Source organism: Pleurodeles waltl, chromosome 3_2, assembly GCF_031143425.1.
Source record: "Pleurodeles waltl isolate 20211129_DDA chromosome 3_2, aPleWal1.hap1.20221129, whole genome shotgun sequence".
In the NCBI taxonomy this organism is placed as follows: domain Eukaryota; kingdom Metazoa; phylum Chordata; class Amphibia; order Caudata; family Salamandridae; genus Pleurodeles; species Pleurodeles waltl.
Genome location: NC_090441.1, coordinates 203828118 through 203844647, shown reverse-complemented (window position 1 = coordinate 203844647; position 16530 = coordinate 203828118). Strand labels below are relative to the sequence as shown.

The window sequence follows — 16530 nt, the reverse complement described above, 5'->3', positions numbered from 1 at the left end:
TGCACCTTCTCTGCTAAAACTCTGAGGGACAGAGAAGGAAGCCTTCTAATATGGTTACGGGCAAAATCCTGTACTTCAGGTGAGGAGAGTGACAAGGACCCAAAGCCTCAAAAAAGGCCTAGATCTACTCACCTGAGGCAGGCTGAGGAGGGCAGGAAGCACCACAAGGCACACCATAAAGACCCTTCCATCACCGTATCAGGGTCAGCTTCCTCCCAGCCATCATCTCCACGTAGAAAGAGGGAGTCCTGTGAACGTTCTCCTTCCTCAGAGCCGCCAACGTCCAAAAAGGTAACACTTAGAAATCGATGACAGCACTACTGTCAACACCGTATCATCAACAGGACCTTCATCAACTATGACAACGTCAACATGGGTTTTGAAAGCTCCAATCTCATCAAAGCGAGTGAGTGAGACCATGGACTTGACAACATTAAAAAAGAAAAAACCTTCATCAACAGATCTGTCGGCGAGATCTCCTGCACCGTCAACGACCCAATCGTCGACGAGGACAACATCAGAGAAGCCTTCATCGGCGAAGGCTTCGTGGGCGAGAACATCATTGACGGAAGCAGCTCAATCGACGAAGACAATGTCGACGGCAACACCGTAGACGAGACCGTCAATGGTAGCCCCATTGATGAGACTGTCATCGTCTACGCCATCACCGAGAACACCGTCAACGACAATACCATCATCGACAATGGCACTAACATCTATGACTAAAATATACAATACCTTAAAGCAATGTGGTCCCCGTCTATGCAGGTTCTCCTCAGCTTCAGGCAACAGTCAGGATCACAATACTTTCCAGATCTACCTTGCATCCAGAAGATGCATCCCCTAGTAAGGTAACTACATTAGCACCTAGACACGTTCTGGACTGGGAAGATGCTGAGGACGAAAGGCCTTTTGGTGATAGCCCATCACAATTGCACGTCAAATACTAGGATGATGATGATGAGTATGAACACCAGCAATATCAACCCTATTATACACATCATAGACATTACTATGAGCCAATGCAACATCAACAATCGCAAGATACAGTGCAAATTCCTTCTTTAATTCAGGACTTACTGTCCATGCATCAAGACTATAAAAGGAGGTTTCCACTTTTTAACTGATGAGCAGACGCAACAACCTTCCTCCTCGGCTACACTGAGGAACATGCCTCCACCTCCGGCAACACCTAGGTTCACACCTGCGTCTACTTTAGCTGCTGCCCCCAGAGAAAACATCACCTCCTCAGAAGATGAAAGAAGTAGAGATTGTCACTCCTGAACATCCTAGCAACAATTGTGATGATTATTTAGCCCCTACACTATCACTGGAACCTCCTCATCCATCAGATTCCGCCTCGGAGGATATTGGAAGTTTTCGTAATCTAATAGATAGAGCCGCTACATGCTTCCACTTATCAACATCTTTCTCACATGCAGAATGTTTCCTCCATGACTTTAAGGAGCAGGTAAGAACGTCAGTGAGGGCAATCCCCATCGTAGATTTGATCTGGAGTGAAGGCTTAAAGATTATGAAGAATCCACCCACAGTCCTGCCAGTGCCACCTAAACTGGACAAGATGACAGGGCACCCAAAACCAGATTCTGTCATATCTCAGGCTGCTCAAAGACATTCTAAGAACCCATCCGCTCCCATTTCAGCCCCACCAGGCAAGTAGGATAGACGTTCGGATAATGTGGGCAAGAGGTTCTCATCTATGTCAACCATTACTGTGCGTACTGCCAACACATTTTAGGTCGCTATGACAGACAGATGTGGTCTGACATGAATGCTTTCATTACCTCATCCCAGAAGACAAACCTGAGGCACAAAAAATACTACAGGAAGGGGAGCGCACATCTGCAGAGATGATCATTTGCGCTCGCAACACAGCCTCCAACAGTTAGCAGGAGCAGCAATTTTGCACCTCTAAGGATGGTAAAAGACAACCTCATTCAGACCTGAGGTTCAATCCAGAATTCTAGACATGGCCTATGATGGCGAGACCCTTTTTGTGAAACACAAAGATGATGCCATCAAGACGGATACAGAGACTGCTTGTTCGCTGGGTACTCTACAATACAAGAAGCAGCCCTTTCGGGGAGTCAGAGGAAGAGGTTTCTCTTCTTTTCGAGGTACCTACCATAGACAGTACCAGCAGTCCCAGGACAGGCCAACATATCAGCAGTCTTACCGGCAGCCATTTACAGCAGCTTATGTCAGACGAGGCGGAAGAAGAACACAGACATCCCCCCCCCCCCCAAGCTCGGGAACAGCGCCGTAAACAATGATCCTCATTGGGTGGCGGCTACATTTCAATACGTCCCGTAAATCAGCCCAGTGGGTGCAAACATCTCAAATTATCAACAGAATTGGGATAGGATAACATCAGACAGGCGTCAGGCGTCAGGTTCCGACGGAAGCGGCTGGCGCCACGCCAGTGCAGCTTGTCCGGACCGTGTTGCCTGTGCCCCTTTGTCTCCTGCCTCCCCTTGCCTCCCAATTCAATCGGGACTCTGTCTTGAATTACACTCTAGTCTGCTGGTTCAATTGGTGCGCTGATATCTCAACTGAGCGCCGCAAAGCGCCTCTCAAGTTTTATCCACTTACGCTGAGTGTCACTCTCCTCCTCTGGAGTTATTCCTGCTTCAAGGGAAGGATCCGGACCCTGCTGCACTATGAGGTCCGGTAAAATAAGGAAGGAGCACCCGAACCCTCAAAAGCACAAGAAATGCCGCAGTGATGTCGATGTAGGCAATGCCTCCTCGCCTTTACCGTCAGCCTCTGTAATTTCAGCGGCACCCTTCTCACCGGCTGCCGATCCGCCTAGTTCTGAGACATTGAATTCTCAACTTGCTGCTGTTCTTACGCCATATCCATGCCCCTTAAAGCCTTGCAAGTCCTCTCTATTGTCATATTTTAAGAAAAAACCTCAATTGGAACTCTTGACAAATGGTGGGGAGATTAAGGCAGAACCAGGCCAGAGTGCTCTCATGAAGCCTGCAGTCACCGATCCTTCATCTATTGTTTGTGGCCACCTCACAACAGTGGCACAGGTTTACTGTCGAGCTTCTCCTGCTTCACCTGTTTTCCCCCAGTTAGCTTCTCAGATTGAAGCAAGCCATTCGCCACCCCTTGAGGATCAGTGGGCTGTACCCTCGCCAAAACTCAAACACTCTCCAATTACCATCTCCAGTGACCTTTCCTTAATTGAAGGGGTGGGTGTGCCACTTTTAGTGGCCTCTCTAGCAGCTCCTCATCGGTTGGCTGGGCCGGGTGGGCCGTCTGCAGGCTGCCATGATCCCCTGCAGGAGCACGGCTCCTTCCTGCCATCCAGCCCCCCGGCAGCCCAATGGATCCGGAGTTCAACCGGTGGCATCCATCCAATGTTACCATTAAAGTCTTCTAGTGGGGCCGCCACCAGCTCTCAAACCAAGTTCCTCAAAGGCGAGCTTAACGACCAATCACTCCTTGACCTCTCCTGCCTTCAATCTGATCCTCTGAGTGGTACCGGCAAGGACCCTAACTCTGTGTCCCCTCTTACGCTCACGGAAACCAGCTCGGCCTGGCCTCAGCTTCTGCAAACTCTTCAATCGACTGTGCTGTCTCTGAACTACCACTCTGATAAACTGGATGTCCAAGTTGATCTGCTGAACACATTGGCTTATTATTTATCTGGCATCGATCAAAAAATTTAGAATCTCAACCAGCTTATTACTAGAGCGCAGACAAGCTCCAACTATGTACAACCGTCATCTTGCTGTTCTCCAATCATCGAAAGTTTGTCATCCTTGCCTACCATTTTAAGTTCAGTTGTATGCGAAATCAAGAGAATATCTTCAGCGCCTGTGTCCTCGGTTCCCTCGTTGAATCCTAGTACCCCTTTTGATTCAGTTTGGGGGTCCTCCCAGCCAGAAACTTTGGACAAACTCTGTCCAGTCAAGAGTGTAACTTCGATCAATCTTTCTCGGCCAGCTGCTACCTGAGCTCCGGAGTCGGTCATTGAGGCCTTGGATGCCTCCACATCTTCCCCTTTTCTCGAGCTTGAGCTTGTGGTGCCTGCCTCTTCTCATCTTCCCAGCACCCCTGCACAACCTGCCTTAGTTCTACCAATGTCCTCAGGAGTCGACGCTGTGGCTCCCCCTTTTTTGAGCAAGAGGGAAAAAAAAGACTCCGCAAACAATGGAACGGTAGGCGGAGCCAACACCTTCAAGGATCTTCGACAAACGTCCAACTATCGGCCCGTCCTGAGGTGCAGCTACCCTTGCAGCCCCAAGGTGCTCCTAGGGTGACTTCACCTCCCAAACCCCTCCCTCTTGTGCCTGTCAATGTCCCCTCGGCGGGAAGAACTGGGCAGGAAACTGATTCCTTCTTTAAGGACTACTTGGTTTTGGGTGAGAAAAGCAACTCGCCCAATCACCACACTATTTGTATCCAAAACTGTCCATGGGAATAGAATTGGAGATGTTCCGGCCCTCGGTTCCCCCAATTCCTCTAAATTGGCATTTGCTAACAGAAGCAGTTCTCCTGCAATCTTGCCTCCAAGCCTGCGGACCGTTTCCATTGAAAATCTGGTCTCGGGGGGTCCTGCAATCTTGCCTCCAAGTCTGCGATCCGTTTCCGTTGAAAATCTCGTCCCGGGGGGTCCTGCAGGACTATCGATGGTAGAGGAACCGCCATAGCCTCCAGTTCCCACGCACCTTTTCAGGACTCGAGTGGAAAGCTCAACTTTTAAACTTGTGTTTACCCCAGAATATCGCTCTAGGGGCTCCAACGACATATTGAACAGGGGGAATATTTTAAGACTCCTTAATGTTACCTCAGATCTTAACTACATTGGTTCTAAGGAAATTGTGTCCATCAAATTCTTGGATTCCAGGGGGCCCTATCCAAGAGACTCTACCTTGGTTACACTAACTTCTGCCACAATAGCTCAGTCTATTCTCACCAGGAGAGATTGATTTTGCTCATAGGGTATTACAATAACTCCCTTTAAGGAGCCTGGCTACCCTGTGTTACTATCAGAATCTCAATGTTTGATGGCTCCCACAGTTCTGAAACCATTCTCAATATTGAAAAGTGCCCTGAGTGGCTCTTCCTCTTTTAATGGTATTTCCCACACTGGCTCTGGTTTTTCTGTTTTTTTTAATCGGGATCGGCTGCCATCCAACGTCTTGCACAGTCATCCCCATTGACCATCACGGGAGGGCGTTTCCGTTCCAACACCTGAATATCTGTCCCTATGCTCATGGAACATCAATGGGGTTGTGCATAAGTTTGCTTCGGCCGACCTTTTAACATTCTTTAACAGTCACAATATAATTGCCCTCCAGGAAACCTGGGCTGAGCACAGTTGTCCACTGCATGGGTACCTAGAAATATGGAAATCTGCCCATAGAACGAGCAAGAATGGCTGTGCCAAGGGTGGTTTGGCCATTTATGTGACTGTCAAATTAGATCGGAGTAAACTACCTCTGGTCTCGGAGGATAACTGGATCCAGGGGATTGTCATAAGGAATGGGACTGTGCAGGAGACCCTCATAATAATCAATGTTTACATTGCCCCCGGAACTAAGGAAAAAAGGGGCAGGCTGTCTCGACTGACGCAGATTGTAGCTAATTTAGTTGGGGATTACCCACGTGCTAGCTATCTTATAACTTGATTTCAACACAAACCTGTTTCAGGATACAACGGAGGCTCTTGCGGGTCCAGATTGTGGTCACCACCAGCTAATTCCCGAACAATTAAGGCCCCAGGGTTGTCTGCACTGCCCGCTGGGAGAATACTTAGTAATGCTTTTTTACAGTATGGGTTTCAAAGTTTTGAATGGTCGCTTACGTGATGATGCCCCCCCACGGTGGACAAGATCCGATGGTCGATCTCACTCCTATTTAGATTACACCATCTGTAATATTGAATTGTTTCCCCTCATTGAAAGGTTTCTGATTTTCCCTCGGAGTGAGAGCGACCATTGTCCTCAAATTGTATCTATTAAATCAAGATTTTCTGCTCATGATGTCATGCGGACAGTGGGTGGTGGCGCTTGTTTCGAATCACTAAAGCGCATAAAATGGAATGCTTCTATTAGCGGTGCTGTACTGATTGAATGTATTAACTTTTTTAATTCTGAAGGATTGGGTTGTGTGTCCCCAATTAAGTCGTGGGTCAAACTTTCTTGCCTTGTATGGTCAAAATTCCATCAGTCCGCGCTCAATTGTGCCCCATCCCGGTCTTTTGTTGTTTCCAGGGGAACCAAGAACTTAAAGAAAGCACAGAATAGGCTAGCAAGGGCAATCAGGAAAAGCCCCGATTCTGAGTGTCTATTCATTGAATTTAAACAACTGAGGAAAGATTATAGGAAGGCTGTTTATGACGACTATCAGACCTATCTCAGCCAGTTTTGGGTTAAACTTTTAAGTGCAAGTAGAGATTCAAACTCCACGAAATTTTGGTCCCTTATCAATAATCTAAATAGTAACCAAAGGGGCTCAGGCGTTGTTGACATTTCAGAAGGAGTGTGGGCGGCCTACTTGACCACCCATTTTTCAGATAGCGAGCAGGATGGGGAACCATTGGATGAGAGGGCCCATAGATCTTTTGTAGTCTCATTTAAAATGTGTCACCCATTTACAGGGTCTCCAATCTCCCCACAGGGAGTAAGGAAGTCTTTCCAATTACGCCTCCCCCACATCATCTCGAGGGCTAAGCAATTTGGAGCCCCCGGTCCCAATGGTCTTCCACAGGCATTATTCAAGCAGGATCCCCTCCTCTTGGCCAACCATGTTGCACATTTGTTGGAACATTGCCTTTTAACTTCAACTATACCTGAGTCCTGGCGTGGTGCCATCCTTCATCCTCTATTTAAAAATGGCTCAAGATCAGATCCTGCCAATTTTAGAATGATAGCCCTGCTGGACAATGAGGCTAAGTTCTATGCCAGCCTTATGTTGCAGGATCTCCGTGCTTGGGCTGAATCGAAGTCACTAATTCCTATAGTCCAAACAGGGTTCTCTGCTGGTTCAGGCACTTCAACTAATTTATTAGCAGTCTCTATCTTGATTGATAGGGCGATCTCTTGAGGCCTGATGCTGAATTGCTGCTTTGTGGACTTCACGGCAGTATTTGATCGGATCCCCCGGAGTGCCCTATGCCAAATTACAAAGCTGGGGCATTCCCCCAGTTCTTATAGAACTCCACACTGACACCATGGGTCCGTAATAAGCTTGGAGATGGGCACTCCTTATCTAGGAAAATTCCCACCACTCGTGGTTGTGTATTGGCTCCTCTTCTTTTTAATCTTTTCATTGCAGATATGTCAACACCTCTTGACGCCATCAACTCTCACCCTCCCTAGATTGGTGGCTTCAGGCTTAGTCACCTGCTTTATGCCGACGACCTTGTTTTGTTTAGTTGCACTAAGATCGGCCTTCAATGGTTGCTCAACCAACTTGCGACGTATACTTCCGCCAATCAGTTAGAAGTTAACTTGTCTAAAACAAACGTGGTCCCCTTTGGGAGGAAAAAACATTTGGGCTTTAGCTGGTACTATAAAAACCGTAAACTTGTTTCCGACCAGTCCTACAAATATATAAGTACATTTCGACTCCAGGGGCAGTTTTGTTAAACATAAGAAGGAAATGGAACTTAAAGCTGTGGCCTTGCAGGTGGCCTTTTCCAAATTAGCTAAGGTTTTAAAGGGGCTGACCCTTCTTCCTTTAATGGATGTTATGAGAGCAAAAATCACTCCCTCGTTGGCCTATGGTCAAGAAATTCTGTTGGGCAAAGGCTCTTGCCTATTAAATAGGTTGGTTAATAAAATCTACAAGAGAGTCTTTCATGTTCCTCACCTGGCCTCACCTGCGCAGGTACGGCTGGAATTTGGGCTTCCGAATTCAGTGGCAGTTAATGCTGGTGCTTTTTGAAGTTGTATTATAAAATGCGTCATTCCTCAGACGGCCACTTGGAGGCAGTCCTGTGGCAAGTAATTAGCGAGCCAAAATTGAAGTGCACCTATTCCCAATTTTTGGTTAAATGCAAACGGCGATTGGTTGCTGGCGATCTTTGGGAAAATAATCCCCCCTATTCCTTGTTCAAATCAGAGATTAAAAGGCTTATCCAACTGAATTCTTATCATTCAGATTGCTCTCTTTTTGTCCATCAGAAGCATGCCTGGGCAGTAATTGGTTCCTTTAAGCCAGGTATGCCCTCCAGTAGTTTCTCTTGTACATACGGGTTTTGGTTGAAAAAGGCCTTTCTTGCCCTAAGGATGGGTGATTGGGGTTTTTTAAAACACCAACCCAAATGGCAGCTAACCCCCGGGGACAGCGTGACACGTAGAGGCTGTAGTAATGCGGACGAAACCACTGACCATGTGGTTTGTCTGTGCTCAGCTGTACTAAATGAGCGTAGACTCTTGCTCCAGAGCAAATGGATCGAATTGGGAGGCTACTCCTGTCGACAAGCTATTATCCAGTCTCTGGACCCTGGCAATCCAATGCTAAATGTGTTACTGACCAAATTTATTAAAATTGCACGATCTAAATTAAATGACACTGCGAGCAACGAACACATCTAGTTGGAATCTTTCCACGCTCTTGTCATTTTGCTCACTATTGGGTAGGATGAAGAGCTCTAATGGTATAAGCTGATGCTTAGCACAATTACTAATTCATGCACCATGCACCTTAAGGCTGTGCCTATGTATATTGCCTTGTGTTTTATGTGGGGTTTTGGGTTGGGTGATTTGTATTTTATTTATTATTAGGAGAAACGTTTTTAACATGTCACATGCACAACTTATGATGTGCTTTTAGTTTGAATTCAGTCCTTGAGGGTATTTATTTTGATTGTCATTGATTGTTTTTTTTTTTCTCTCTTTTTCCTTGTTCATTTGTATTGGATTTTATTATCTGTACAATAAATTACTACTACTACTACTGTGAAAACACATTCACTTCATCTTCACTTACTGAAGCATGAAGTGTTCTAAATGCTCTACAAGGGTGTGATAGAAGAGGTCCATATGCATCAGAGAGGCCAGGGTTTTTACTTTAGGTTCTTTCTGATAAGAAAGAAGTCAAGAGAATGGAGACCATTCCTAGAACTCAGACAGTTAAACAAATTCCTGTGGAAACAATCCTTCCGCATGATCACCCTGTTTGATATCCTCCATCTTCTCAACAGTGGAGATCACATGACATTGCTGCATCTCCAAGATGCCTATTTCCACATCCCTATACACTCCATGCATCGCAAATACCTTTACTTTACCGTAGCTGGTACCCATTTTCAATTCAAGGTTCTCTAGTTCGGATTAAAGTCAGCTTCAAGAATTTTTATGAGGTGTCTCGCACCTGAGGCAGCTTCCCTCCGCAACAAAGGTTTTAAAATGTTCCCGTACTTAGACAATTGGTTGATAAAGGCACCAACTCTGCAACAGGCCTCCAATACCACCAACGCCTGTTTAGCCCTATTTCACAGTCTAGGTCTGACTGTAACTCACCAGAAATCATCCACTATTCTAATACGCAAGATGATTTTTTTGGGTGCAAAAAACGACACAGACAAAAATAAGGCTTATTTTTCAATAGTAAGACAACAAAAGCTTTCCAACATGGCTCTCACAATCTCAAAGTGAAAGTCAGTTTCAGTGAGAACATTCAATTCGCTTCTAGGAATGATTTCCTCCTCAATCAACTTGGTCCATCTGGCGAGACTAAAAATTAGACTATTACAAGAGGAATTGCAACTGCAATGGTTCCAGTCTCAAGGATCCTTCCAAGACTTGATCAAAATCACACCAACGATGGTGGAAACCCTGTGGTGGTGGCCTCAAGCCAGTCATATCTCTCAGGGGTTAATTTTCCTGACTCCAATGCCACATTTCATAATAACAACGGATGCTTCTCTGGAAGGCTGGGGATGTCATTTGCAAGACGTGTGCATTCAAGGGAAATGGTCAAATTCACAGAAAAAAATGCACATAAATCTGTTGGAGTTGAAATGTTATTCTGAAAGAGTTCCTCCCTTGGATTTCGGGATCCTTAGTCTTGATCTGTGTGGACAACACTCCAAGGATGTGTTTGTCAACAAACAGGGAGGAACACGATATCGCTCCCTCTCAAAAGAAGCCCAAGCTCTCTGGGAATGGCTCACTCTCCAGAAAATTTCTCTGAGAGCGGATCACGTACCGGGTGTCAACAAAGTCCTTGCAGACTCTCTCTGCAGGACGGAAGACAGTTGCCACGATTGGGAGCTGAATCAAAAAGAAGTAGACAAGCTCTTTCGATGCTGGGGACGACCAGCCCTGGATCTTTTTTCCACCAATGAAAATGCCAAATGCCACTTTTACGCCAGTCGACTCCCACTGGCAGGGTCGTGGGAGAATGCTCTTTTGATGCGATGGTCTGGGATTTATGCATACGCTTTTCCCCCTTCCCATTGATCCCCAGGCCTCTCAAGAAGATTAAATCAGAGTGTTGCCGGCTTATACTCACAGCACCCAGGTGGCCCAGTCAGTACTGGTACACGGAACTCATTCTCCTTTCGGTGGCCAATCCCATATGGCTTCCCAGCTAACAAAGAACCAAGGGCAGATACTTAATCCAGAACCAGCCTCTCTCCAATTGCACACATGGCTCCTGAGTTCCTTGAGTTCCAGGGCATGAACATTGATCAAGAATGCAGAGTAATTCTCTCTTGAGCACGGGCTGAGAGTACAAACAAGATTTACAGGCTCAAGTGGTGAAGATTTTGTACTTGGTGCCAGCAAATTATATCATACCTCCTTGCCCTATCCAAGACTGGGCTCGTACATGCCTCAGTTAAAGTTCACCTGGCAGCAATAACCTTGTACAGACGTTCTACAAATGCACCATCGCTAGGTTCATCCAGACTCATAAAACAATTTACGAAAGGATTGTTTCACACTTTTCCTCCGGTGTTACTGCCTCCTCCTCAATGGCATCTAAACATTGTCCTTTTGTAACTAATGAAAGCACCATTCGAGCCCATACACAGAGCGGATTTGAAGTATCTCACATGGAAGGTGGCAACTCTCTTTGCACTTACTTCCATTAGGATAGTCAGTGGCATGGAGGAATTTACCACCAAGAGCCCTTTCTCACTTTCTTGAATTACCTTGTTCTTCTCTGAACATAAATAAGATATATTCTTAAAGTGCCTTCATCTTTTCACCTAAATGAACCAGTGATATTGAGAACGTTGTTCCCAAACCCATTGACTGTGGCTGGAAAAACTCTCCACACACTGGATATCACAGATGTTTGAAATTCTACCTCCAATATAGTAAACAAATCCGTAAGACAGACCAACTACTAGTCTCTTACAGCCAAGGTTGTCAGGGTACAGGAGTCACTAAAGCAACAATAGCTCAATGAATTGCATCCACCATTCAGTTTTGTCATACAAAGGCTGGGAAACCACTAGCCAACCGACCTAAAGCACACTCTACAAGAGCAATATCAACATCAGTTGCTCTGTTTCAAGGCATCGCCTTAGACAAGATATGCCAAGCTGCAACGTGGAAGACTACACATTCTTTCACGTCATTACTGTTTAGAATCGGCTCAACGTACAGATTCAGTTGTGTGACAGGATGTTCTACGGCATCTATTTCATTAAGATGTGCCTCATTAGAATTTAACTTACCATTGTTTCTGGCTTATGTAATTCCACATAAATGTATGTGTTTTATTTGATATGCAGCTGCTTCTAATCACTATGCAATTATTGTCTGACTTTATATATATATATATATATATATATATATATATATATATATATATATATATATATATATATATATATATATATAAATGAATGTATATTTACAATTCTTATATTGTTAGGATTGTTATAGGAAATGAAATGCTCACACCCATCCTCCACTATGGGCATAACAGATATTTTGAGTATTGCTGGCTATTCAGATTCTAGCATGTGAATTTATGAAAGATCCAATACTGGATAAGAAAACAAGTTACTTACCTGTACCTACAGTTATCTAGTATTGGTATCTTTCATAAATTCACATGCGACCCACCCTCCTCCCCTGTGATGCTCACCTTCCTTCTTAGTATATATATTGTTCACTCTTGTGCTAGAAAATCTGAGGGAAGGAGCCTCTTTTGGGAGGGTGATTAGTCATAGGTCAAGTTTGGTTCTTTTTTCAAAAGGATGTGGATATGCTATATGTTTACGTTTGGTAGCATTATAGCATATGGTTATTCTTACTTACTGCTTTTCTAATGTCCCATTGGGCTCGCACTTTGACAATGGGGATGATTCAAGCATGTGAATTTAAGAAAGATACCAATACTGGATAACTGTAGATACAGGTTAATAACTTGTTTTCATCTACTGAGAGACCTGTACCTGAATTATAACCAATAGGGCGACAGGTGCTGGCCGTGGACAGACGTGGACAGGCGCAGACGGGCTTGCCTTTGGTGTGCCAGCAGCACATGTGTGCTGCACGTCTGCGACCCTGTTCATATCCTCTTCCTCCCTGGTGCCCCGCCTCCCAGGCACTCAAGCTAGCCTGCTAACCTTCTGAGGAGAAAATGAAGGCAACCCGCAGGCTGCCAAACTAAGTAAAAACACAGTATTGCACAGTCCAGAGTGAAATTTTTTAAAAGTCCCCAATCAAACTTAAAACACCAAATTAATCAACAGTGTATTGATTTGCACAAATTAAAATGGTTATTTTAAAACAAGTTGCACTAAAAACCTACTTCGGACTATCAGCTTGTTTTAATTTCGTATAATGACCAGTTGCGTCCGAAATATATAGTAAACACAGAAAAAACATTTCACCCCAACAACAACAAACCTCCTCCCTTAAGTCGCCCTCGTAACTGGAACACAACCCCCAAAATATCATACATGTAACGTGAAATGGTGAACCCCTCCAAGCTGCAGGCTTTCATATTGGCCAATCCCCTGATAAAGAAAAGAAATAAAAAGGTGAAGAAATTAGTTTTAAACAACACCAGTCCGAGTCCCATCACACCATCAGTGTCTGCAGTCAAAACACCGGACTCCAAGATAAGTCCTCCTCAGTGGACACAAGCCCCATAGAGGCCTCACCAGTCTGGGACAATTGATCCTGCTTTGTTGGCCACAGTCCAATTTCGTCTGAGTCCGGGGAGGACGAGCCAGTTCCCGAACGATGACGTCCCTTATGGGAGCGGATCCGCATCCCCCCGCCCTCTTTGGTCGAGAAATGCTTTTCTGCGGGGTGGGGAGATCTGTTCAGGGGACGTGCCATCTCTTCTCAGTGACCCAATCCCACGCCACCTCCGGTGTAGCAAAAACGTTTGTTTTCCCTCCATAGATCCACAGATTCTAAAGATGAGTCGTACATACTCCCTTGGTATCCACCTCCTCACTAAACCATAGAGTGCAGCCATTGTGCAACATTGCCCTGAATTTTGGGCCACTTTTTTAATCTTAAAAAATGATGTCATTTTGCATATGCAAAATGCTATGTTTTACCAAATTTCCTATTTGCGAATGCTTTGTACATCGAAATAGCAATTCACTATTTAGTAATCACAAGTATCAATTCAGTATTTTCTATCACAAACAGAAAATTGCTAAATATTTGGCACGATTTGCACATTTATTAAATACATTAGTGATTCTGTGTATATCAGCAGCACCCAATTTACTAGTCCCAAACTAGTTTGTGACTTGCTATTTTTCGTTCAATAAGCCCCAAGTTCCCTACCCACTCCCTTCAGTGTTTTGCACTCGCTACCTACCTTTTCCTGTCCTTCTGGCATCCTCCAAGTCAGATATGTTTATCACATACTCTCCATTCTTATCATCCTTCCACCATTCCTTCCCGTTTATTCCCTACTCCAACTAGTCTTTTGGACACTTAAGTATCGAACATCTCTTGGTCGTACTTACATGTACTACATCTCTTGTGTCACTATATTTTCTGGCTCCATCTCTTGTTGATTTATGTAGTTTTAGATAATGATGCATTGCTAACAGATTTTGTTCCCTGTGACTCCCCTCATTATCTTGACTAGCTCATCATTTGGGTTCCCTAAACCTGTATTTCTCCTCTTCCCTCACCATCCTCTCTACTGGAGCAATCCTACCTCGGCTCGTTGTCATTTGCTTCACACGTCTTTACTTAATCATTTTGTCATCTCCACCTGTTACACGCCTCCACCTTTCCTAGTCTAGCCTCTTGACCCATACCTTGCCATCTCTGACAGCATCTCCTCCCCTCCCCTCTCCTATTACCCTTGTCCCTTCGCCCTTCTTATGTGCCCTTGTTATTTCATCTTTGTCTAGGAATCTCTGCCGGGCGAATCTCCAAGGTGGTGGTTGGAAATCAACAACAAGAGTTCTTCGTGGTGATTGGCCGGGCGGTGGATGAGGTCCGGCTGGCTGAAGGTCTGGCTGAAGCCAGCACTATAATCCTCTCCCCTAACGCTTGGGAGCTGTGTGACCGGAGCACCATTGTGAGCGAGAAGATTCCAAATGAAAGAGCAGTGAAGGTATGTGGGTCATTATGAATGTTGTGTAATGATGGGACAGGAAATGAGTGTGTAAGTCATTGTCACGTATTGTGCTTTTGCCAGAGCACTCCCCATGTCCCCCCTTGCAGCAGTGTCTTCTACAAAACATGGTCAGCAGTGCTTAGTCTGTCTGGCCTCTCTCCTGATCCATACCCATGACCAATCTCATGTACGTATGTAAATTAGTAAGAACGATTTAGCTAAACTGGAGCCTGCAGGAGCTCTTGCTTGAGCGTAGAGTTAGGAAAGCGAGGACATAAGGTATATCCAGTGAGGGTGGGTATATAATGTATTGACCTAGTGCTGTGTGGCAGTAGATTGAATGAAGTAGGATCTTTTGAACTTCTGAGTAAGTGTTTTGAAGCTCCGAAGAAGAAATAATGTGCTTCCAGAAAGAAACTTACATTAGAAGACAATTGAGCACTGTTCGTGGTGATGGATTTAGGGCCTTTGAAGTGCATACTGAGGTTAATACAAACGGGGCTGTGGGTTATATTCTACTTTATACTGACACTGACAGAGAAGATGATAAATGTTTGATTGTTTGATTGAGATAAGGAGCTGAGGATCTAGCCACTTAAAGTGAATTAAACTAAAGGAGAATTACAAAAAGGTTTGAAGCTGTGTTAGTCAAATTCACAAGGTTGAAACTTTGCACTTATTTTCCAGCTGTAGGGATTACCAAGGATTGCCAGGAGTGCTCGAGGTCAAACTAAGAGGAAAGTGCTACTTTTCATAGAATACTCAACCACATAAAATACCTATATGCAAGTTTTCCATTAGTTGAAAATTCTGCATTTATAAAAGCCATACAAATGTGTGTTAACCATGTAAAGTATTTCTTTTTTTCTCAACGGGTGGAGGGGAAAGTTCCATTGTGCGGAAAGTCATACCTCTACACTCTCATTAAATATGGGATTACTCATTCCACATTACCACTCTGAAAAGGCATTTTGTTAATCCTTTAACAGAAGTAAATTAGCTTCTCTCGTAGGGGATCTCCGTTGAAGTCCTAAGCATTTGAATAGTTGTAACCCAGAGCACTTCTTTACATAGTCTCTTCTTAAGTGTAGACAGTTGCCTTGCTTCAGGAAGGCCTGCAGAGACACTTAAGAAAGAACATAATATGCAGTCTAGGCAAACAGGCTACAGTGGTGTAATTCTTCAGATTGTACTTATAAAAGGTAAGAACAGCCTTATAAATGTTTAATTTGTTTAATACATCAAACCTCAAATCTCCTTCACAAACCCTTTTTCTGACTAAGAGATGAAGAATAGAAAGGCAGTATAACCCCATAGGCTGCTATTATGTGAGTGGAAGACAGTGACTGTGCCTTCAGGGGTGCAGAGACCGCCAGCATCCCATCATGCTCAGCAGGCGGCTGTTGCCTCAATGATTTTTCCCGGTAGCTATTGGCAGGATCTTGGAGTACTGAACTCATCCTTTTAGGTTTTTTTCCTCAAAATTCACTTGTGAAGTTTCATTTAAATTGGTTCACTCAAAAGTTTTCATCAGTCTCTTGCCTTCTAATACTTTTTCTGACAGTATGTTGAGGCATTTTTTGCATTTAGCATGCCTTCCTTGTTAGACAAGTGTCCTTCCTGTGGAGGGAAAATGGGAAAAACACCCCCCCCCACCCTCTGTTTCGTTTGCCTTCCATCAAGTCATAATCCAGAGCAGTGTCCTCACTGCAAGACGTTTTCACACCATACCCTGAAAGAGAGGGAGAAGATTCACCTCCATGGCAAGAAAGAGCGGCACAGACAGCAAAGACAGTCTCAAGGCAAGATCTTGGAGTGAGGACAGGATCACTCCTCTACCAGGGCTCTTACATCTTCCTCTGAGGGACGTGGAAAGTCCGCAAAATAGGTGCCACAAAGAAAACGCCTTCTTTCCCAGTCAACGTCAAGACCAGGTACGGCACTGACTTGCTCGCCGTCGAGGACTGGATCGCTGTTGAAGAA

At 44.7% G+C, this 16530-nt stretch overlaps 1 protein-coding gene across 1 annotated transcript in view; it reads left to right on the top strand.

The window, feature by feature from the left end:
* Nucleotides 1-16530, top strand: part of ADCY10 (adenylate cyclase 10) — a 1855427-nt gene that overhangs the window by 316499 nt on the left and 1522398 nt on the right. Inside the window, exon 5 of the mRNA XM_069226523.1 lies at nt 14339-14544. Within this exon, the coding sequence (XP_069082624.1) occupies nt 14339-14544 (206 nt within the window). The remainder of the gene's footprint in view (nt 1-14338; nt 14545-16530) is intronic.